Consider the following 23,160-nt stretch of genomic DNA (forward strand, 5'->3'; position numbering starts at 1 on the left):
TTCAAATTGAAATTGTTTGAGGGGGCGAATGACGTTTTCCTACAGTAGCGTTTTTGTTTTGTTTGGTATTAAAATTGTGATTAAACAAGGACTTTTCTATCGCCTAATTATAGTGAAAAACATGCGTGTGAAATACAAACGACGTTGTTAGGACATTTCAACACATGAAATGGACACAGTGAACTTTTTCGCGCCTAAAAACTAAAAGTGTACTAGTGTAAAAATATCAAAAAACTTTCGCTTTAAAAATTCAATATTGTGCGTAAATATTGTTATGAAATGTCTGTGCGCTTTAAGCTGGTTCGTTTAGAATTCAGGTAGATTTTGAATCGATGTTGTGGCAAAATTTAGCCCACCCTCCTAAACCGACTAAAGTGGGGTTCCCCGCCCTCCGTAGGGGTAGTAAGGGTAGACAAAGGGTAGTCACCCTATTCGGAGGGGAGCCTTTGGCGGTTGCGAACGGTAGGGGAAGGGATTTGCTATTTCAAGTTCTTTTTTTACTTCAATAACGCGCCGCGCAAGTGTGGGAAACTTTGTGACCTCGTAATTTTTTTGTTTCTGTTTTGAGAAAGTTTTAAAAGTATTCCAAATAAGGTTACTTCGATGTCCCTGGAAGATCAAGTAGAAGGTAATTGAAAATTGAAAACATGATAAAAATGAATTTTTACAGTCAAATAAAAGTTACTAATGTATTTTTCTACCTACAATAAAATGTATTTATTTTGTGTTTTCTCTATTCAATGTCGCATTATCGTTTCAAGGAGTTTTAAATGACAACGATACTAAAGAATTTTTTACTTTAAAAAAAAACTAGTGTTTCGTAATAAAATTCCTATTTTTACTCAAACCAGATCCAGACTCCATGGAGTTGATGTTAAAAAAGGCCTTAATAGCGAAGGGAAAGTTGGCAACCATAACCACTAAGGAGGGAGTGAAACAGTTCACATGTATGGAATGTTCTGCACAGTACGATGAAAAGGAGAAGTTAGAACTACATCTGTACTCGCATTACCATACATATAGATATCTGTGTATTGTTTGTGGCACCGGGTAAGGCTTATGACTTAGGTGTTTTTTTTTTAATTTTCTGTTTTTATTTATTTATTATAATACAATTTAGCCCTTGACTACGATTAGACCTAGTGGTAAGTGATGATGCAGTCTTAGATAAGAAGCGGGCTAACTTGGAAAGTGTGTGGTAGTGTCATTAAATGCATAGCCATCTTCAATTTGTTCGCAGCATCATATTGGAACACTAAATTGATTAGCTGAATGGTTGTACAACAGTATTGTTTTGCAAACACTATTTTTTTTATTTATCATAAAGTACTGACAGCAGTACTCTACTAAAATTACAATCTAGCCTATGAGGATAGTTAATATGTAATATTATACTAACCCAATCTTATACATGAACTTAGAATCAATCCATTGACTTAATTTAGTTTATACTTAACAGTTTATAGTCGAAGACACTTTCTACATGTTTTTTTGGACACACTATGACAAGAAACTTTGTTTCAGTCTAAAACGCAAAGAGCACCTAGATAGACACATGCAAGAGCATACAGAATACCGTCCGCACATCTGCCCGGACTGTGGCAAGGCATTCAAGAGAAAGGAGCACCTTAACATACATAGCTCAATACATAAAGGAGACAAGGCATTATGCTGCTCACTTTGTGATAAGTGTAAGTTGCTTGCATTATTATAACCTATTTTAAGACTAGGTATAAACTAGCTTGTATTTGTCTTATAAGATAACAAATCCATTTAAGTAATCAATTTTCGTTATATATATGCTTGATTACCTTCTGTGTTTTAGGCAATGGTAAATAGAAATAGGAAAAAAAAGTGCTTTATCTAGACATCATTGCTTTATATCAAGCATGATTAAACCTATCATTCAATTGCAAAATTGAAAAAATTAAAGATATTCAAACTTTTGTTGCAAAAAACATAGTATTTCCAAACTTTATATAGTGTTACTGTTTTTAACTTATGTTAAAAACATGTTTGTGATTGGTTGGTGACTTAAATTAGCAAACTCCTACAGAGATTTTTGTCTCTATCATTGGTATGGGATTATGTAACAGAGAGGCAGCTATACTGACTTCTTTCAGTGGATAGAGTATGGTTAGAGAAATTAGTTGGTTTAATTGGGGCGTCTCTCTAGCATTCTACCGGAAGGACCATCTCCAGAAGCACCTCCAAACCCACAACAAGTACATCCTCCAGTTCATGGACCAGAACAACATCAACCTCACCGAATCGGAGATGGAGTTCAAGCAGGAAATGGAGGACTTTGATGACATCCAGCCAATCATCGCCAGTGTGCAAAGTGGGGTCCATTGTGACACTTCCATGGAGGTAAGTGTATCATCATTGTCATCATCATCATCATCGCCAACCCATAGACGGTCACTGCTGGACATAGGTCTCTTGTAAGTACTTTCTTGGGCTGCCTGAATCGGCTCCCGGCTACTCGTACAATGTCGTCTACAGTGGGCGGCCTTTCATAGTATGAAAAATGTACCCGAGCTCCCAAGCACAAAAATTCAATCAAAAATGAATCCCACAAAATGCTTTAATAATTTTTATCTGATGGGAAGATTCGGCCATGGCTAGATACCATCCTACCCGTAGAGCTATGCTGCCAAGCGATTTAGGGTTGCGGTACCGCGTAGAGTATCACAGGATTAATGAAGGTTAAGGGGTTAATGAAGCTGCCATACTCCTTCCAACTTAGCCGGCTTTATCACCAGGTAAGATCGCAGTCAAGGGCTAATGTATCGGAATTTTAAAAAATTACTTAATTGAGTCTGAATGTCAGCAAGTCTCATATAAATCCTCTTCACACTTCATAAAAGTACAAAATTATTCTTAGATTGTACAAAATCCGCTTATCATATTAAGGATATTTGAAAGTGACTTTCAAACAATGTCATGGCCTTTTAGCAGTGATTGCTTGACGAATTTAATCTACTCAATCTACTTACTTTATTCTTAAGGTTCCATACCCGAGGGGTGCCAACGGACCCTATGTACGGTCTGTCTGTCTGTCAGCGGGCTGTATCTCATGGATCGTAACAAGTAGAGAGTTGAAATTTTTCTATTGACGCCAAGGAAATTAAAAAAGAGGAAAAAAAATGTTATCTCTTGTTTGATGGCACGGAACCCTTCGTGTGCGAGGTCGACACGCACTTGACCGGTTTTTTTTTTTAACTATACCTACTACTTGTGTGAAAACGCTTTTATACACGACACAAGATTTTAGCAAACTAGTATTAAGCTGCAGAATGCAGATATAGACTATTGTTCTATTGTGTTCTATAATTGTAGAAATTAACGTAACAACATATTATTATCATTGTTATGAAAGGCAGGAAATAGGCACCACAGGCAGTTCCTTTCATGACGCTATTGTCCTCATTCTGCTTATCATCATCATCATCAACCGATAGATGGACTGCTGGATTTAGGTCTTTTGTGGGGACTTTCACAAGCCACGATCTTGCGCCGCCTGAATCCAGCAGCTCCCTGCGTCTCGTTTGATGTCGTCTGCCCACTTATTGGGGTCTTCCAACACTGCTAGTTAGCGACCATGTCTCAAATTATACTGCATAATATGCCTTAATTATAAAGTGACTAGACAAAGCCCGCGTCTTCGTCCGCGTAAAATGTTTTTTAAAAATCCCTGGGAACTCGATGATGGGACTTTGATTTTTCGCGATAAAAAGTAGCCCACGTCTCCATGATGCAAGCTATATCTGTACAAAATTTCATCAAAATGGGCCGTGAAAATGTAGCTAACTTTCGCATTAGTCACATTATAACTGTGTTTAACTGATTTTAAATAGGCCGAGGCTCTCAAGTAGCAAATATTTTTGGTAGATTTTTGATAAGTGCATTTGAATGAAATACTCATCATATGGCTTTAACGATTTTTGAAAATCGCATCCCTAAGAGGGTTAAACAGTAAATGAAAGTTGGTATGAAACGCCGTCATTTTTCGCCGTTATATCCGTATAAAATGGAGAAGTACATATACGTGTTTAAGGATTTTTTGGAAATCTCACCCCCTGACCGATTTTTAAAACTTCCACTCGCGCAAAACCGGGAAAGGTCAGCTAGTTCATATGAAGTATCATCCTTCTAATTCTAAATGTACCCTACCTATTTTATCCTTTCCAAGCTTTTTTTTAACCTTTTTTATCCTGATTCGACTGGAATATGTGGAGAATTCTACCCGAACACGGGTCGGACCAAAATGGTTCCAAAGGGGGAAAGGGGGAAGACCCACCCTTTCCCCTCGGGCTAGAGAAGCCTGCTGACATAGTTACCCAAGTTTATATAGAATATCATACCGGCAAAGGTTTCTCTTATATACCTAACTATTTATCTGGCAAAAATATAGGTGCGCTTGACCAATTTCAGGCAAGAATCAGGGACTTGGGTAGGTATATAATCGCAAAATTTTTCATGAAGTTCAACGAATAGCGATTCTAAAGTTCATTCCATTCCAGTTACAGAAGCATCACTCCGCAAATACGGTTAAGTAAATAGCGATTCTTGTTACGACGCAATAAAGCGCAATTCAGGTCGTACTGCGCTGCGGCCCAAAATTTAATAAACGCCTCTCTTTTTATCGCGTAAGTAAATCTTATCTCTCTCATAATAGTACGTACTAAGTAGGTACCACAGCGTAAGCATACTAGAACTACTGGCTCTCCTGTTTCTCGTTCAAGTCTTCTCATTCTGAGAGGAGACCAGTTCTCAGTAGTGACCTGGCGACGATATGAGTTGATGATGATGATGATTGTTTTCTCAAAATACTTTTGAGACTTAAGTATTTGCGGGCTACGTTAGGTAAAATTTTACTTAGACTGGACTATCATCATTCAACTTCTTGGGTTCTAAGACCAAGAATTTTAAGGATTAGGTAGGTACTTGAAGATTGTTTGTAAAGGGTTGCTCCACTTCAGCGCAACTAAATTATTCGTATTTTGAGTAGGTACGTAGGTAGATAGGTGCTTCTCCCCCAGATGTTTCCCCCTTCGTGCCTCGGTGAGCACGCTAAGTCCTCAATACCGGTTATTATAACTACGACCTGTTCTACACACTGTTGTATACGGTCTAATGTAGGTAGGAGGCCAGTTCCTCGAATGCAGTTCTCATTAAGTAAGTCGCCAGATTATGAAATACTGTTATACAAAATTACTCCTGTTTTGTCTGACTCTGGTGGGCGTTTCGTAATAGGTATCTGGTATATACAAGCATTCAGAAATTAGGTTAACGTACAACTCAAAACGCTGGGTCTAGAAACTTAGATTTCCCGACTTGCTTCGTAACGTCTTCGTTCCAAGTTCCAATTCAATTCCCATTGTCCCCGTTAACGGAGACACGGGTAACGGGGACAACGAGAATTGAATTGGAACTTGGAACCGTCAGCCTGAAATAAGTCGAATAAAGTACCATAGATATCCATATCAAGTCACAATAAACAAATCAAAAAAACGACTGCCCTGCCAAAGAAAAAACACATTTAAAAATGGCGCTATACAGCCGCCATGCTATTTTTTCCAAAAATATTATAGCCAGTATCACTCGATATATATAAATTCTAACGACCTCCAAATCTGTTCAGGCATTTAGAAGTTACGGTGGAATAAAGAAACTTACATACCTACATACATACATGAACCCTGAATACATTACACTAATTTTTTCCAGCAGTCATGTAAAAACAAGAGCTTAGTTATTAAGACTCTCTTCTCTTTCAGATGGATGAGAGAAATGACTCCTCAATGGACTACTCGCAGGACTTTCCCAAGGATCTCGGAGTGTTTGACAGTTCAAGACCGCACTTGTGCACCGAGTGTGGAAAAAGTTACAAGAGAAAAGACCATCTCAAGATACACAGCTGGACGCATAAGAAGAAGGAGGTCATATGCGGACAGTGCGGGAAAGGTGAGTCATCTTTCTCTGTCTTTCTTACGTGTAATTCCTGTTAGAGATTCGCTATTTCACTCTACAGCCTGTGTTATGATTGGCTGAATTTGTGGTATTCTTGTTCCATTTGCAAAACAAGATAAACAGCTGGACGCATAAGAAGAAGGAGGTCAAATGCGAACAGTGCGGGAATGGTGGGTCATCTTTCTTTGTCTTTCTTACGTGTAATTCCTGTTAGAGTTTCGCTATTTCGCTCTATAGCCTGTGTTGTGATTGGCTGAATTTGTACTATTCTTCTTCCAAATGATAAACAAGATACACAGATGGACGCATGAGAAGAATCATCAAAAAGTGAGTCATCTTTCTCTGTCTTTCTTACGTGTAATTTCTGTTGACTTTGTCTGTGTCGGTGTTAGCTGGCGGGCGTGCTCTGCCTTTTTTCGAGTGTTTTTTTTTTGTTAAAACTGACTGGAAAGTGCTCTAAGGGGGTGCCGTGCGTATGTCGGCGAGCGCCGGCACAGATGGGGGTCCATACTTGTATAGTTCAACTAACTACAAATTTGACATTGGCTAATCTTTGTAAAGCCAGACGAGAGAGAAAAAAAAATTCTGTTAGAGACTCGCTGAATCGCTCTACAGCGTTCTATGTATTTCTAGTATACCTCGTGAGTATGTAAAGTATGCCTCTCTCATCCAGAGTTGTATTTTGGTTCCGTTTGCTGTGGAGACCGTGGCGTCATGGAGCCTTAGTGGCAAAAAAAATTTACGAGACATTTAAGTGCACGCGGCGAGCGGGGATCAATTGACTCCACCAGATCATTTCAACAGAAAGCCAACTTGGCGAAACGCTGGCATCTGCATAATGTTATTTCCCCTACAGTAACTGCCATATCCATTTAAAGTTAGCCCGCTTCCATCGTAGGCTTTCATCACTTACCACCAGGTGAGATCGCAGTTAAGGGCTAACTTGTAAATTGTAATGGTATTTAAAAAAAACATTTAATAAGCCGCTGCTTTGCAGTGGAAAGTAACTCGTATGTATATATAAGTACGTCGCTCAAATATAGCCGTAAGGTCGTAAGCTCACCTCGCCGGCCTGACCCTTCCCCCCATTAGGCGAGAGGCAGCGTTGCGCAAACCGGTATCAGACCCACTACTTGCGAGTTACCAACAAGGTCGCTAATGTTCTGCTATTAATATTACTTCAACAAGATTTGATAATCCAAACTAATATTACAAATACGAAAGTGTGTCTGTCTGCTAGCTTTTCACGGCCCAACAGTTTAACCAATTTCGATGGAAACAGAGTTAGCTTACATCCTGGGGACGGTTATAGGCTACTTTTTATCGCGGAATCAAAGTGTTCTACGAGATTCTTAAAGGTCTACCCGTTTAACCGATTTATATGGTACACAGCGTCTTTGCTTGCACTTGCGTCCTAGAAATTGACTTAAATAACTTTTTACCCCGGATAAGTAAAGAGTTCCCACGGGACTTTTAAAACCATAAATCCACGCGGACGTAGTTGCGGGCATCATCTAGTGTTACAATAAAATTTAAAGCCAGTCTTATCTAATTACTGTACAAATCATGCCCACGTGAAATGATGCCAAGAATACTGGCTACATGTTCACGCTGGACAGCAAGGCTGATCCTTTTTGCAAGAAAGCTACTATTTGCTTTTTCCCGCGATTTATTTCTCAAAATCCTTTCTTATCTATAACTCAAGCTCCCACGAATTATAGATAAAACCTACATGCAAAATCTCACATTTCTATACTTATACATTTGAACTTTACTTTGATATATTAGTAGGTAACTCAGTTTTTATTTATTTTATATGATTTAAATATATGTAACAATAGGTGCGATAAGATAAACGGGCCTGATACAGAGCTTTACCATTTCCCAACGATAATACCCACCCTTACGTAGTTCGTCCTTCGCTGTGTAGATATCACAAAAAACTCCCTTCCCCAAGACTCAACAAAGGGGCAGAAGCCTTAGCCCGCCTCAAGACATTTTTGGGAGGCTTACAAAAACTTTGTCTCAAAAACTCGCGCAAAAAAAGTTGCTTACTAAAAATAGCGCCCAGAATTAGATTTTCCTTTTTTTTCTAACCTTCATTTGCCCGCGTCTTTGTATATTCTTTTGCTATAGTGCGTACATTTTGAGATCTCACTCGCCATTTTTAACCCCCGACAAAAAAAGAGGGGTGTTGTAAATTTGACGTGTGTATCCGTGTATCTGTCTGTTGTATCGTAGCTCCTAAACTAATGAACCGATTTTAATTTAGTTTTTTTTTTTGTTTGAAAGGTGGCTTGATCGAGAGTGTTCTGCGCTATAATCCAAGAAAATCGGTTCAGCCGTTTGAAAGTTATCAGTTTTTTCTAGTTACTATAACCTTAACTTGTCCGGGGTGCTATAAATTTTTAATTTACACTTGTAGCTCTATGTGTCAACATGAAGAGTTCCGCATCATCGTAAAAGAAATAACTGTACAATTTTTTGATTTTTAGGCGGTCATTTTGAAATGTTTATTTTATTATTTTTTGTTATAGCAGCAATAGAAATACCTACACATTCTGTGAAAATTTCAACTGTGTACCTATTACGGTTCACGAGATACAGCCCACTGACAGACAGACGGACGGACGGACGGACAGCGAGGCCTTAGTAATAGGGTGTCGTTGACGTCCTTCGGGTACGGGACCTTAAATATTATCCAAAATCAATATTTTTATTCAAAATTGACTTCGAATTCCGAGAATAGGTACTTTTGAGCACTCGTACAAGTTTGCAATACATAATAGGTATACCTATGTACCCATGAAATGAAAATCAGTGTTGCATTACTAACCGGTATTCGAACCCGCGACATACAAACAAGGCCGCGACTCTTGCGCAATGAGGATCAGTTGGGTAACTTTGCTAAAAGTCAAAATGTCACGTACAATGTTGGCTAGGTACTAAATTGTGAAAAGAAGAGGTTTGTTTAATGTGTGCGCGTTCTCCATTTTCGTCGACACTAAAGTTGAAATCTATAGACCGCTCTTTGACTTTACTCAGACTTAACAGGGCTCTCTCCGTCACTCGTTTTCACTCGTTTCATACAATCGTAGTTCCAATTTCATTTGAATACTAAGCAACCAAAGTCCATGAAATTTTGCAGACATATTCTAGAAACTAATATCTGTGTCTGTGGTGTTTTAGATTTTTCTAAAAATATGTAGTTTTAAAATGACAGGGGCTCCAAGATTTGTATGAAAATTTTAAGACCGCGTAACTTTGAAACCGAATATTTTAACAGAAATCTGGAAAACCACAGACATAGATATTAGTTTCTAGAATATGTCTGCAAAATTTCATGGACTTAGGTTGCTTAATATTCAAATGAAATTGGAACTACGATTGTATGAAACGAGTGGAAACGAGTGACGGAGAGAGCCCTCTTAAAACACTGTTAAAACGAGACAGCGTTATACCACTGGCATAAATCTGTCTCGTTTTATTTATTTATTGACACTTTTTTAACTGAAACTTTAAGCAAAGTCCAAGTGCGCTCTATATGTAGATTTCAACTTATGGGCGCCTTTTTTGCCGCAAAGTACAGGTGTAGCGCTGCAATCGCGAGTTTTTATTTATATGCGCGGCACTTTTTCGACTTTGAAGGCGCCCTAAGATCAATGTAAGTTTGTATCAAAGTAAGTAAGGATCGAAATATTCTATTAAGAATAACAATTATATTTCGAGTTTTATTACATATAAAAAAAAACAACTACGAGGATCTGAATTCCGAAGATTAAGTTTCATAATGTCATAAGCAAAGCAAACCCTTGTTTACTGTCTATATGTAGTAAGTTACGATGGGGGAAGAAGACCTAGTAATACAAATTCCAAGGCTCAGTCTGGCATCCGTAGGCCCCTCACCCCCCTTATCCTTTGATCTCCCAAGGGATGACATTTCAGAATACCTCTACTTACCTACTGGGTGGGTCGAGAGAAGGTCTCTAAAGGAATTTAGCATCCTTTCACGTTTAAAGGTTAGGTATAAACGTTTATACTGACGAACTATACGATGTACTTATAAGTAATTAACCTACGTAAAACCTATCTAGTAATACCTACTACTTCTTCGCTCTGGGCTGGTTTCCACACTTAAAAGTAGTAGTTAGTTAGTAGTAGGTACTACGTACTAGACACGGTTGCTAAAAAAACAATTGCGGGTTGCAACGTGCAACCCGTTTTGCCCATAATGCCCATGTCACTAATTACGCTACTGTAAGCAATTTCACCCTCACCACCACCCAGCTGGTGAGGATGAAATTGGTGCACTTCGACCGCCCGTTGTGCCAGATCCTTTTTTCCACGCAACATGCAAACTGTGGAATCAACTCCCATCGGCGGCGTTCCCACTAGATTACAAAATGGGATTATTCATGGGGCGGACCAACAAATTCCTAAAAGACCGGCAACGAATCGGCGGTTCCTCTGGTGGCGGTGGTAATAAAATCTATAACTCATTCTTGTGAATGAACGTTCAGCTCTCGTTTCCGATATAGCTGCAAGAAGTTGTTTAGCACTTAAGTGTTTAATTCAACCTGTAATATTTAACAGTGTAGGGTATTTAAACAACAAAGGAGACGTATTCATTAGAGTTTAGGCTCACAAGTCGACAGGTTGGCCCATCCCCTTGTTACGACCTAGATATCGACCTATAGGTACACCTACGCTGCTCATAACTAGCTAGGCCTCCCGGGTATCATTATTAGCACAGTTTATTAATCATACAGTTCAGAAACCTAAAGTAGACGAATTCTATAGAGATTAAGCCCACAAGTCGACAGGCTCTCGCTACGACCTAGATATCGGACCTATACACCTACGCCGGCTATTCATAACTAGCAAGGACTCCCGGGTATCACTATTTACATAGTTTAACAACCGTACAGTACACAAATAGCCTGTATATCCTTGCTTAAGTTTTACTATAACAGACATTATTCATTAGAGCTTATCTTTGAAAAAAGCTACCACCGAGTTTCTTGCTGGTTCTTCTAGTTAGGAAAGGCATTCTGAACCAGTGTTAGATGCATTGGACTATTCAAAAGTAGGTATTTGAATAAAAAATATTTCTACTTCTTAAGCCCACAAATCGTCACGCTGGGCCTATAGCCTCGCTACGACCTTTACACCTGCGCCAGGTGCTCAATACTAGAGCTAGGCCTCCCAGGGATTACCATTAGCCTAGTTTAACAATCATACAGTTTAGAAACAGCATGTATACCCTTGCTTAAGTTTTGTTAGCAGTCTAGAAATACAGAACTAACGCTTAGCCGGTATTGATTGAATTTCACCGCGCGATTATTTCAGAATTATGTGACAGAAATTATATGTAGCCGCAAGCACGCGCGAAAAAAAATACGCGCGAATAGCTTCATACAATTCGCATGTTAATACAGAATTTTGCAGGAAAAATAGCGTGGTAAAATTTCGCAGATAGTATTGTTCAGTAGAACGAGCTTACCTAGGCCCACGAGTCAACAGGCCGACCCTATGACCTAGATAGTACCTACGCCTAGCCGGCTGCTCATAACTATGCAGGCCCCCTGGGCACAATTTAACGATCATACAGTTCAGACATGGCCAACGCTCAAGTTTACACTATATAAGACACTTTGATAATGCAAGTACAGACTGAGCTTGTTGGTGGAAAGCGATGCGTAGGCTCCTTTGCCTTGGTCGTACATAAAATAAACTAACTTCTAAACCTATAATATTATAGAAAAGGACAAGAAATCCTATGGCATTACTATCCCAAGAAAACCCTTACCATCAAGTCATTAATAGAAAGGGTTCCTCTTTAAATAAAGACATATATCTAAGCGGTGGCTGTGCGAATAATATGGTGCCAAGGATAGGTAGTATATGAACAAGCCTCAATAATAACGATCGGTATAAGTCGAAATGCTAATAAGACCTTGAAAATTTGTTAACATTCAAAAGTTCAAGCTTAGGAGCTTTTAACTTAAATAAAACATAAATCAACGATTGTATTGAAACATGATTTATTCTAACTTTAGCGCACTAAGTCCATCGTATAAATGAATGATTTTTACGCAAATCGATCCAAAAATCTCGGTAGACTAGTGACCATTGAATTAATAATACTACCGTAACATCAGATTTTATAAATAACTAGATGATGCCCCTGACTTCGTCCGCGTGGAATTAAGTCCCATCCCGTGGGGACTCTTTTTCCGGGATAAACTAAAGTCACTATCCTGGTCTTTAAGTATATCCTGATCAATTCAAAAAATTCGTAGAACTCTTTGATTTTCAAGGACAAAAGTAGCTTATATCCATCGCCGACATGCAAACTTTCGTTAAAATCGGTGAGACGAATGGGCCGCGAAAAGCTGGCAGACAGACAGACAACTTTCGCATTTATAATATTAGTAAGCACATATAGATAAGTAGGGATAACCTTCACCATTTTTGAAATCGGTTCAAATTATACCTCGTCCGTAAAAAAAAGTCCCCCACCTTCTAACCGTCAACTTGAAATCCCCCTAATATAAAAATAAATTCAATCCCAAGCCCTCGATCGACCCAGCCGGTCCCCTCCATTTTCCCCCTCGCTGTGACCCATGGGGATCGCCACAAAGTAGGGGAGGGCTTGCGAAGGTCGCCTGCTCGCTAGATATTTGAGCTGACGAGCGAAATACGAGCGGCTAGTATTTTATATCGATCATCTATTATTTACATATAATAAAATTGTAGAAAAGTGGTGTCTGTACAATGGAAATATATAAAAAAAAAGTAGCAGGGGTTGTTATTATATCGATGCCGAACCCGAAATTGTAATTAATTTTTTTTTGACTGTTTGTCTGTGTGTTTGTGCACGCTAATATCAGAAACGGCTTATTCGATTTAGATACGGTTTTCACTAATATATTGTAGTAAGCTTCGCTTAACATTTAGTGTTTATTTCATGTCAATCGGTTCATAAATAAAAAAGTTATGTCAATTTAAAGAATCACGGCGAACATTATGCTGCCCGAAAAGTCACTATTCTATGCGAACGAAGTCGCGGGCACAGCTAGTGTTGAATATTGTTGGCTTTGGTAGAATCTGTATGCTTCATCGAGTTTTAGCTTGTTGCATAGGTTTCCAAACCTCCGAGCTCGCTGCCCACTAATTTATTATTAAAACCAAAAAGGTTAAAAAATTACAAAAGGTCTCTATGCTTTGCTTGCTTCTGATAGTTTTATGTTTATCTATACTTCTATACTAATATTATATTATTATAAAGAAGTAAAGTTTGTAAGTTTGTTTGTAGGAAATTATCTCTGGAACTGCTGAACCGATTTTAAAAATTCTTTTACCAGTAGAAAGCTACATTATTCCTGCGTAACATAGGCTATATTTTATTTTCAAAAACTAGAGATCCCCACGAAAATTGTAATAAGCTAACCGTGCGAAGCCGGGACGGGTAGCTAGTTATTAGATAAATTAAATTTTATTATTGTCAGTTTCATTTAGGTATATTAAACTAGGTAATTACCGACCGACCGACTGAGATGTGGGTAATTAAGTATATTTTGTGTAGATTTTAAAACTATAATAATATGTTTACCAAATAAAGGCCATTAATATACTATTTCTGCTTTGATATAGTGAGCATTATCCCATCAGCTCATTATTGAGAATGGCTCTTCTCTCAGCAAAAGAGGGATTTAGCGATAGTCGACCACGCTGGCCAAGTGCAGGTTAGCAGACAGATAAAAATAAAAATACAATATGATGAAAATAGTTTTTATGACTACAGATTAACATAAGCGTTCTCAAACCAATATTTAATGCTCGAATAAATTATACTCAATATTAGGTAACATACCAACCAATAGTACCAACTGGTGGGCAGCGCCGCCCACTTTGAGAAGCCCTGTTTAGATTTAGATACGTTTTAATTGTTTTACTTTTATTTATTTTTTCTTTAATTGGACTGATGATTTGGCTCCAATCTATATTTTTAGAGATTCCACACAGCTCAAATAAAATTATTTGTCAACAAGTGTAAATTAAAAATTTATAACACCCCCGACAAGTGAAGGTTACTATAACTAGAAAAGAGCTGATAACTTTCAAACGGCTGAACCGATTTTCTTGGATTATAGCTAAGAACACTCTCGATCAAGCCACCTTTCAAACAAAAACAAAAACTTTTAAATCGGTTCATTAGTTTAGGAGCTACGATGCCACAGACAGATACACAGATACACACGTCAAACTTATAACACCCCTCTTTTTAGGTCGGGGGTTAAAAAATAAGATTTATAACGAGTACTTAAGTTGGCCAAAAAAATGGGACACAACAAAAACCCACCCTACAGTCCGTTATAAAAATAAATACATACATATAATATTGTACTGAAAAAAAAAAATTACCTGTCCAAGGGTTTGTACCCTTGGAGGGTGAGGGCAAAAAAGTTTGAATTGTTATTAGAAATTGATGTTCCCAGAAAAGTGGCTTTCAAATCAAAAACAGGAGAAAGGAAGGCAATACGGACCGTGAACGCTGAACGAGTTTTAAAATCAATATCAAATACATACTATTTCAATGTACCTATCATGAAATATTTGGAGCAATTTTATCATAGATTTATCTTTAAAGTGATAGTATTTTTGTTTAATTAGAGATCCCTATGGAAATTGTAATAAGCTACCCGTGCGAAGCCGGAGCGGGTTGCTATTACCCTATAAAGAGGAAAGATTTGTTTGTAATCGATAGGCACTGAAACTACTGAACCGATTTTTATAATTTTGTCACCGAATGGTAACTACTTTACTATATAATGTATGTGTATGTATATATGAAAGTTCATCCGAGCAAAACCGGGCGGATCAGTAAGCATATAATATACTTGTTTGCTATTTGTATAAAAATATACCTATACTATAAGTCGTACCTACTGAAGCTTGTTCTAGAGTACGACAATATTATAGCTCAAGGGGTGCTTGCGACCTTTCGGATTATTCCCCCCTTTTGCCGCTCAACGGTAAACGCTGCTGGGGCATCCAAAGAGTTCGTTAGTGTTCCCACGTCCCCTACATCAAATAAGTATTAGTTATTCCTGCCTTTTTAGGGTTTCGTACCCGAAGGGTGCCAACAGGGACCTATAACTAAATCCATCTGGCTGTCTGAATGTCAGCGGGCTGTATCTCGAAAATCGTTCACAGAATGCGTATTTCTATTGCTGCTATAACAATGAATAATAAACATTTCAAAATGGCCGCCATAAAAATTAAAAAATTGAAAGTGTTAATGGTACGGAACCGTTTGTGTGCGAGTCCGTCTCGCACTTTACCGATTTTTTATCATATTAAACCAAAAACCCGACTCGGCTTATAGATCCCATGGGAACTGTTTGATTTTCCGGGATAAAAAGTAGCCTATGTCCGTCCCCGGGATAAAAGCTAATCCTGTACCAAATTTCGTCAGAATCGGTTACACTGTTGGGCCGTGAAAAGGTAGCAGACAGACAGGTAGACAGACAGACACTTTCGCGTTTATAATATTAGTATTGATTAATCATCAATTCAGGAACAAACCGAGAACTCCCTCCCTCTAGTTCTCTCTGGCTTTACTTTTCTAAAGAGCTTTACTTTACTAAAGGCTGAAATATAATTCACGTAGCAACAAAGCTACCCTAAGCTCATATTCATGTACCAGGGGCTGGGGGGTGTACAATGGGGGGTGGATAATATGCCAAGACCCTTTCGACCGTGGTTCGACCCTTTCATGGTTTAGCTATTGTAGAACATGTGTACCACTTCGAACGTTCAATTATCGACTGCCAAGAAGGGTTCTTGTATGTTAAAAGTGAATATTTATTTATATTTGGCATAATTTTTTTTTTAATATATACCTACGCTCCTGACTGAGAACTAGTTTTGGAATTCGGTTGAAGAAATATGATGAAATTAATATCATTTTTACATGTTATTTTACATGCGATTTTTAACGGAAAATGATTTTTAACTTTTCGTACTTTAATTTAACTAGAAATTATTATGATCAAGTTTTTCACGGAAACGAGAAGTAGAGATTAGAGTACGAATAACATTGTATATTATAACATTATATTCTTTATTTTTTATCCCAAAAAATTCAGAAATGGGGGCCGTCAGTCGTCAGTTTTAGACCATTTTTGTGTCGGAGGATATCTCAAAACTAAACCTGTTAGGAATATGAAATTTCGGTATATTATGTACCATACACCTACTGTAGTTAAACAACAAATACTGAATACAACGATTTATGAAAAAGTTTGTATCTAGGACCAAAACGAATGAACATTCTTTGAAATTTTCTTTCACGGTTTGCTACGATGTTCTAGCTCGGAAGATAAATATTTAATTCACCCAAAATATGATGTTCATTATTATGTACGGAACCTTAAATGAACGAGGCCGGACTAGCACTTGTTTTTTTTTGGTTCATCTGCACATCGGTCCTAACTCCTAACCTCAGCTGGCTAGTATGTTACGGACATTACCTAACACCTTGTTCAAACGTAACGGGTATTGTACTTGTATACTTAACGGATTAGCTAGAAAGCAAATAGATTTCTAACAGTGACCTAACTCCGACAGGGATTACAGCGCTGTTAACCTGAAAGCTCAATCAGACTCTTGGAGTGAGCGCTTAGCAATCTAGGGGGAGGATTAAAGGGAGGGGGCGTACAAAGGACCAAGAGGGGTCCAAGTGTATCCGGTTATGCGGGTCACAGTACACACGATAGGTAGATACGACTATATCGACCACTAGCTGATGCCCGCGACTTCAACCGTGTGGATTCAGGTTTTTAAAAAACCTTTGGAAATTCTTTGATTTTCTGGAATATAAAGTAGCCTGTGTCCACGACTTTAACTATGACGTATGACGCAAAAATCACGTCGATCCGTTGCGGCATGATTGAAGGACAAACCAACAAACAGACATCATCGAGGTATAATATTATGGACAGTGTTTCTTAATGTATCTACAAACGTTAAGATTGAATGGTTAATAAGTAATATTCAAATGAGAACCAAACTAACTACTTACATTTATATGAAGCGCACTACGAATAAACTCCTCTTAAGATGTTGAAGTCTTTTTCTCACCCGACTGCGGCAAAGCCAAAAGGAAGGGATTTTAGCAGTCTATGTATGTATGTATGTGTGTATGTTTGTATTCAGATTCTGTGTGTTCCACCGTAGCGCCTAAACTACTGGGCCGATTTTGATGAATGAGGTGTCAATCGATTCGTCGTAAAGGTCCGGGTGACATAGGCTACATTTTATACCAAAAAAATTGGCCTAACGGATGTTACATTAAAAAAAAGTATTTTACTAATAAAAAAGTGTTTTTATAATATTTAGCGTTTATTAAGACGATCGCAGTCGGGTTTTAGTTTTCAACTTTATCTTGTATTCAATACAGTTAGCCCTCGACTGCAATCTCGCCTGGTGGTAAGTGATGATGCAGTTTAAGATGGAAGCGGGCTAACCTGGAAGGAGTATGGCAGTTTTCATTAAACCCTTACGGCTTTGATTTCTACACGACATCGTACCGGGAGGCTAAATTGCTTGACGCCACGACTTTGCCGGTAGGGTGGTAACTAGCCACGGTTGAATTTTAAAATTCCAAACCCCTCCCGGGAATCGAACTTGGGACCTCCCACTAATAAGACCACAGTGCTTACCCCTGCTTAGGCCAACGAAGTCATTTGTGGTCAGATGTTCATTAGCACTATTGTTCGCAGCATTCCACACGGAGGACCAAATGATGGTGCACGTGAACCTAGTCCACATCCGCTCGCACGAGGCGGGCAGTGAAGGCATCTCTCAGCTCAAAGCTCTGCTGGGGGACCAGATCGACGTTGAGGTGGTGGTGAGTCAGTTATAAACGACTTCGAAAATGGTGGAGATTTCGGATCCGAAAGGAATAAATTAAAAAAAATTGGTGCATGTACCTACGTAACTTTTTCCCTCTTCTTTGTCTTGAAAAATCAAAGGATTCCCACGGGATTTTTAAAAAACCTAAATTCACGTGGATTTATGGCATCATTTATTTTGTATCATACAACAGCTAGTTTTTATTTAAATTTTTATGGTAACTAAAAAGTAGAGATAGTGGTGTATACGTGACCTGAACAGACATCAAAAAAAAAAAGTTTATTAAAAAAAGATTATTGATTATTGAAAGTTTGTTGAAAAAAAGATTATTAAGTTCAGGGTTTAAACTCGACAGACGCCCATGCCCATCCTGATACCGAAGAAGTCGGACGAGAGCAGGCCGCACGAGTGTCCCATATGTCATCGCAAGTTCAAGAGGAAACAGCACTTGAAAGTGCACGCCAATGTCCACCTCAAGCAGCCGCATGCCATCTGGTGCTCCCGGTGTAACGAAGGTATGTGACATTGTCTTATCAACACACTACCGGCGCACTACTGAGCACGGGTCTTCCTCTCAATGAGAAGAGTTTAGGAGTACATACATACATTTTCACGCACTCGCCATATTTCTTTAAATGTGTCAACTGTCATATCAAAAATACAGTTTACCCCTGGTTTACTTACTTCACTAAAATCGACAAATAAAACAAATATTGTGAGTGCCTTTTCAAAATTTATGCATATATAACACAATTTTAACATAAATGTTACCGTTGATTAAATTAAAGCCAGCACCGCAGAGATGTAAGTTCGCCTTGCGTGTTCTTTCGCCTTTATAATAGGCAGCGTTCTGAGGAGCTGTTTGACCTCATCCCACCCTCCTTTTTCTACAACCACACCGCACGACACCGTAAGCAATTTCCCCCTTACCACCTGGGTGCCTGGTGCACTCCGACAGCCTGTTGTACCAGAACTTTTTTTCCATGCACATGCAAACTGTTGAACCAACTTCGGCGGTGTTCCCACTAAGTGAGGTTATTAAAAGGGCGGATCAATAAATTCCTGAAAGGCCGAGAACGCATTGGCAAACATTGACAAACATTTGCAGCACCTGAGGAATCTGATGCTGCAAATGTTCATGGGCGGCGGTAATCACTTAGTTTCAGGTAATCCACCTGCTCGTTAACTTGCTATTTCATATTTAAAAATCGGTAAAATGCGAGTTCGACTCGCACACGAAGAGTTCCGTAACATTGTACAAAAAAATAACACAATTTTTTTTTTCATGACCTTTGATATTTTCATTATTTGCTGTCGTAAAAATGTCAACTTTCTACCTCTTACGATTCACAAGATACAGCTGACAAACGGACGGACGGACAGCGGAGGCGGCTGGTTTTACAGTGACGCTTACCGTCCGCGCGGGTGGTAAGCGCGCGGGTGATAAGCGCGGTGACCGAATTGCCGTCAGCGCGAGCCATCCGCGCGACTATGTAACGATTCAAGAGACGCTTACCAACCGCGCTGGCGAAAACGTCACTGTAAAACCACACTTAGTAATAGGGTCCCATAGGCACCTTTTGGTTACGGAACCCTGAAAAGCTTTTTTTATTAACATCATGTTTTCCATTTCAGGGTTCACGACCAATGAGCAATTCGAGCTACATAGTTGTCAGTGGGTAAACTACGACACCAGCGAGAACGGCGAAAACGGCGATTACGAAGAAGCGCCGCAGAGTCCGCCGCCGGAAGCCAAGAAAGAAAATAATCCCATTGAATTTGTTGAGGTAAGCAAGGACTAAGTATGAGCACTAAACTTTTCGTTGTTCTTTAAACAGGTAGAGACATATCCAAACTGGACTAAAATGATTGTATAATATTATCTATATTACATATTATAATATTAATGTATTAATTTGTGAGGTATGCGTATAAAACCTTAACTAATTGGATCTTAATATTTTTTTATCTTATGGTTATAAGTTAGTATTTCTACTTAAATTTTTCTGATGTTAAAAATTCCAGACTTTTTATTGGGCGAGTTTTTGCCAGGATCAACAAAAAATATATTATGTATCGTTGTTCTGGTCTGGTCCTTGACCAAGTTTTGCCTATTTTTCAAAATGCTTGTTAGGCTTTTTTTTCATTTGGTTGCTAGGAAGTAGATTAGTTATTTTTTTCGTATTAGTCAGGTTTTTATCTAGTAAACTTTTACTAACTTATCTAACTTATATTAGTGTATTCCTTTAGGTGGTTGTAGAGGAGCCAACATCTGACATATCAGTGGAATCAGAAGCCCACATACCCACACCGCGCCGCGTGTTCGTTTGCAAGTTCTGCTCTAAGCCCTTCAAGCGAAAAGACCACTACAAGATTCATCTACACGTCCACACCGGCATCAAGTCCTGCTTCTGTCCCGACTGTGGGAAAGGTGAGTTTTGTATTATGTAGGTTTTGTGTTATGTTTTCATTCAAATGTCATTAATATGTAGCAGGTATAAAATAAGGCCGTTAAGTATTCCCTGAGCAACCAACCTATAACTTTTTTGGTAGTGAAAGACCATAAGGGTCCCTTTTTTACCATTCTGTTACGGGACGCTAAACCTTTAGTTTGTCTTGCAGGTTTCTACCGCAAAGACCACCTGCAGAAGCACATGATAGTGCACGCGAAGTTCAAGACGCGGCCGCGGCCGCGCAAGGAGATCCCCGACCTCTTCCCCATCAACTTGCTCAAAACACCCAGAAAAGAAGTCAAACCCGAGATCACTATACGAGTAAGTTACGCATTACAACATATCTATAACTTATGGTTCTTAGGATTATTAGGGTTCCGTACCCTAAGGGTATAATCGGAGCCCTATTAATGTCACTGCTGTCTGTCCGTCCATCCGCCCGCGTGTCACAAGTCTCTAACTCGGAGACGAAATGAGTTACAAGCCTGTAGTTAGAGTTCCGTACCTCGAGAGGAAAAGCGGAACCCTTATAGGATCACTTTGTTGTCTGTCCGTCTGTTCATCTGTCATGTCTGTCAAGAAAACCTATAGGGTACTTCCCGTTGACCTAGAATCATGAAATTTGGCAGGTAGTTAGGTCTTATAGCACAAGTAAAGGAAAAAATCCAAAAACCGTGACTTTTTGGTTACATTAAAAAAAAAACATGTGTTTCAATTTTCAAAGTAAAATAACTATGCCAAGTGAGGTGTCATATGAAAGGGCTTTACCTGTACATTCTAAAACAGATTTTTATTTATTTGTATGCATAATAGTTTTTGATTTATTGTGCAGAAGGTCGAAAAAATACCCGAGTCCAGAACCCTCTGCGCGAGTCTGACTCGCACTTGGCCGGGTTTTTTAACTGGGATAGTATGGGGAAATCCAAAACGTAACCTAAATGTTCAAAAAGTTACAAACCTGTAATTTTAGTGTTTGGTGTAAAATGTTGACCCTTGGTTTTGGGTCAACGTGACGTGGATGAATAAGAAATTCAATTGAATTATTTTTTATTTCCAGGCGCCGTCCAACGCGAAGCTCCGCGTCCCGCTGCAGATCAAGGTCCCCTACCAGATGGTGATGTCTCTGGGCAGCGGCGAGCGGACCGTCACCGTCGACCCGCAAGCCACACATCAGCAGGAAATTATGCAGTAACAGCTTTCAGTCTAGTCTTAAGCCTCGATAGCTCAACGGTTGAAGAGCGGATTGAATTCTGAAAGGTCGGCGGTTCAAACCCCACCCGTTGCACTATTGTCGTACCCACCCCTGATACAAGCTTTACGCTTAATTGGAGGGGAAAGGGGAGTATTAGTCATGATAAGCATGGCTGATATTCTTAAAAAAAAAGTCTCAGCAGCTACTAGAGGTGGACCATTTCACAGGTAGCGTGTGAAAAATCAAGTAAATAGCCTTTTCCTATGTAACAACTGTTATTTTTCTTAAAGTAGCCTGTGAAAAATCACGAAGCAAAATTTCGCAGTTAAAAATTAATTAAACTAGACGCGTCCGTAAGACGCGACTGATTGGTGTGAATCGTTTGGAACGCGGCTTGTGAGATAACTCTAGGACGTCCGAGCGCTCAAGGTTACGTCCGATAGTTTGCACAGTTCAGTGCACTATCTACTCGTAGATATCTAAAAAAAATCGCGTCCGATAATGTTTTTCCATCTTATTTTTTTAAATTTCACGCATGCATGGTTATTGATCCGAGCTAAGACGCTAAAGAGTGTGCGAGCGGGAACACTCCCATCGGTACGTGTGGGTCCAAATTAAATTAATAGTTATATTAATTATGATCTCCTAGTGTTTTTGATAATAATTATTTAACTTAATTGTGTTTGAAATTTGTACATATCTTAGAAGGAAAGTAAGGTTTTAATATTATAATAACAATTTTACGATTGTCACAAAATATATTTCTCATTTCTTTAAAATTAATGACGTCAGCGATTTTATAGTAGGTAGTTAGTTAAAATTTGTGAGGCCTGTTTCACATTTTCCTGTAGAAAATCCTTTTTAAGCGAAAGCTTCTTCGACTTTAGATACTGATAAGATACCATAAAAACTACGAAAAAAAATTTAAAAACCAGTATTTTTCAAAGTTCGCAATATATAGCAAATAAAACATCTGACTGACGCTAGAGGTCAACGAACGTTCCGCAACTAGGTTACCCGAAGTCAATGCCACAGCGTAGGTTAGGCATATACACTATTGGTGTGATTTTTTGCATGGATATGATTAAAGACCTGGAAAGTGGCATGGGCTACTTTTATACATGAAAATTAGAGTTCCCACGAGATTTCAAAAATCTAACACGTGGACGAAATCGCGGGCATTTAGCTAGTATTTGATATTTTTACAAACAAAACCGTGAAACATGGCCTCGAAATTCGAGATTTTGTAAGTACATAATTATATATATTAAGGTGCCATGCAATTGTACCAAAAAAATTATCTGTTTTTATCTTCGAAGTTCCTCTTGTCTCTACGCGATTCTTGTGATCTTATTTGTAAGTTCAAAAGTGTAACATGAAGTACAAAATAAAATATTTTGCACCGATTTTCTCAAATGTTTTATTTCATTTCAATTTTCTCTTAATAAAGAAAGCTTACAGTAAGGAAGCACCTAGGTTTTCTATTGCATATTAATGTATTTTACAAAAAATATTGGAGAGAACAATTTTTTTGTCTATGCAATCGACAAGGCGTAAAATTCGCGACAGGTCGACATGGCAATCGGGGTGGGGACGCTCCGCACACCTGCACAGCCC

The 23,160-nt window shown here is 38.7% G+C and overlaps 1 protein-coding gene across 2 annotated transcripts; it reads left to right on the top strand.

Moving 5' to 3' along the window:
• Positions 1-22,950, top strand: LOC123871889 (gastrula zinc finger protein XlCGF57.1-like). 2 transcript variants are annotated; one of them, XM_045915930.1, is made up of 12 exons: positions 1-628; positions 852-1,050; positions 1,525-1,691; positions 2,177-2,370; positions 5,784-5,970; positions 17,766-17,893; positions 18,254-18,413; positions 19,534-19,685; positions 20,149-20,329; positions 20,521-20,672; positions 21,409-21,552; positions 21,736-22,950. In XM_045915930.1, the coding sequence occupies exons 1-11, from the start codon at positions 604-606 to the stop codon at positions 21,541-21,543; spliced, it is 1,680 nt and encodes a 559-aa protein (XP_045771886.1). In that variant the 5' UTR covers positions 1-603; the 3' UTR covers positions 21,544-21,552; positions 21,736-22,950. The 2 variants fall into 2 exon arrangements, with proteins under 2 accessions (XP_045771886.1, XP_045771885.1); XM_045915929.1 differs by having other exon boundaries at positions 21,409-22,950.
• Positions 22,951-23,160: the final 210 nt, after the last annotated feature.

This window comes from Maniola jurtina, chromosome 14, assembly GCF_905333055.1.
Source record: "Maniola jurtina chromosome 14, ilManJurt1.1, whole genome shotgun sequence".
Taxonomy (NCBI): Eukaryota; Metazoa; Arthropoda; class Insecta; order Lepidoptera; family Nymphalidae; genus Maniola; species Maniola jurtina.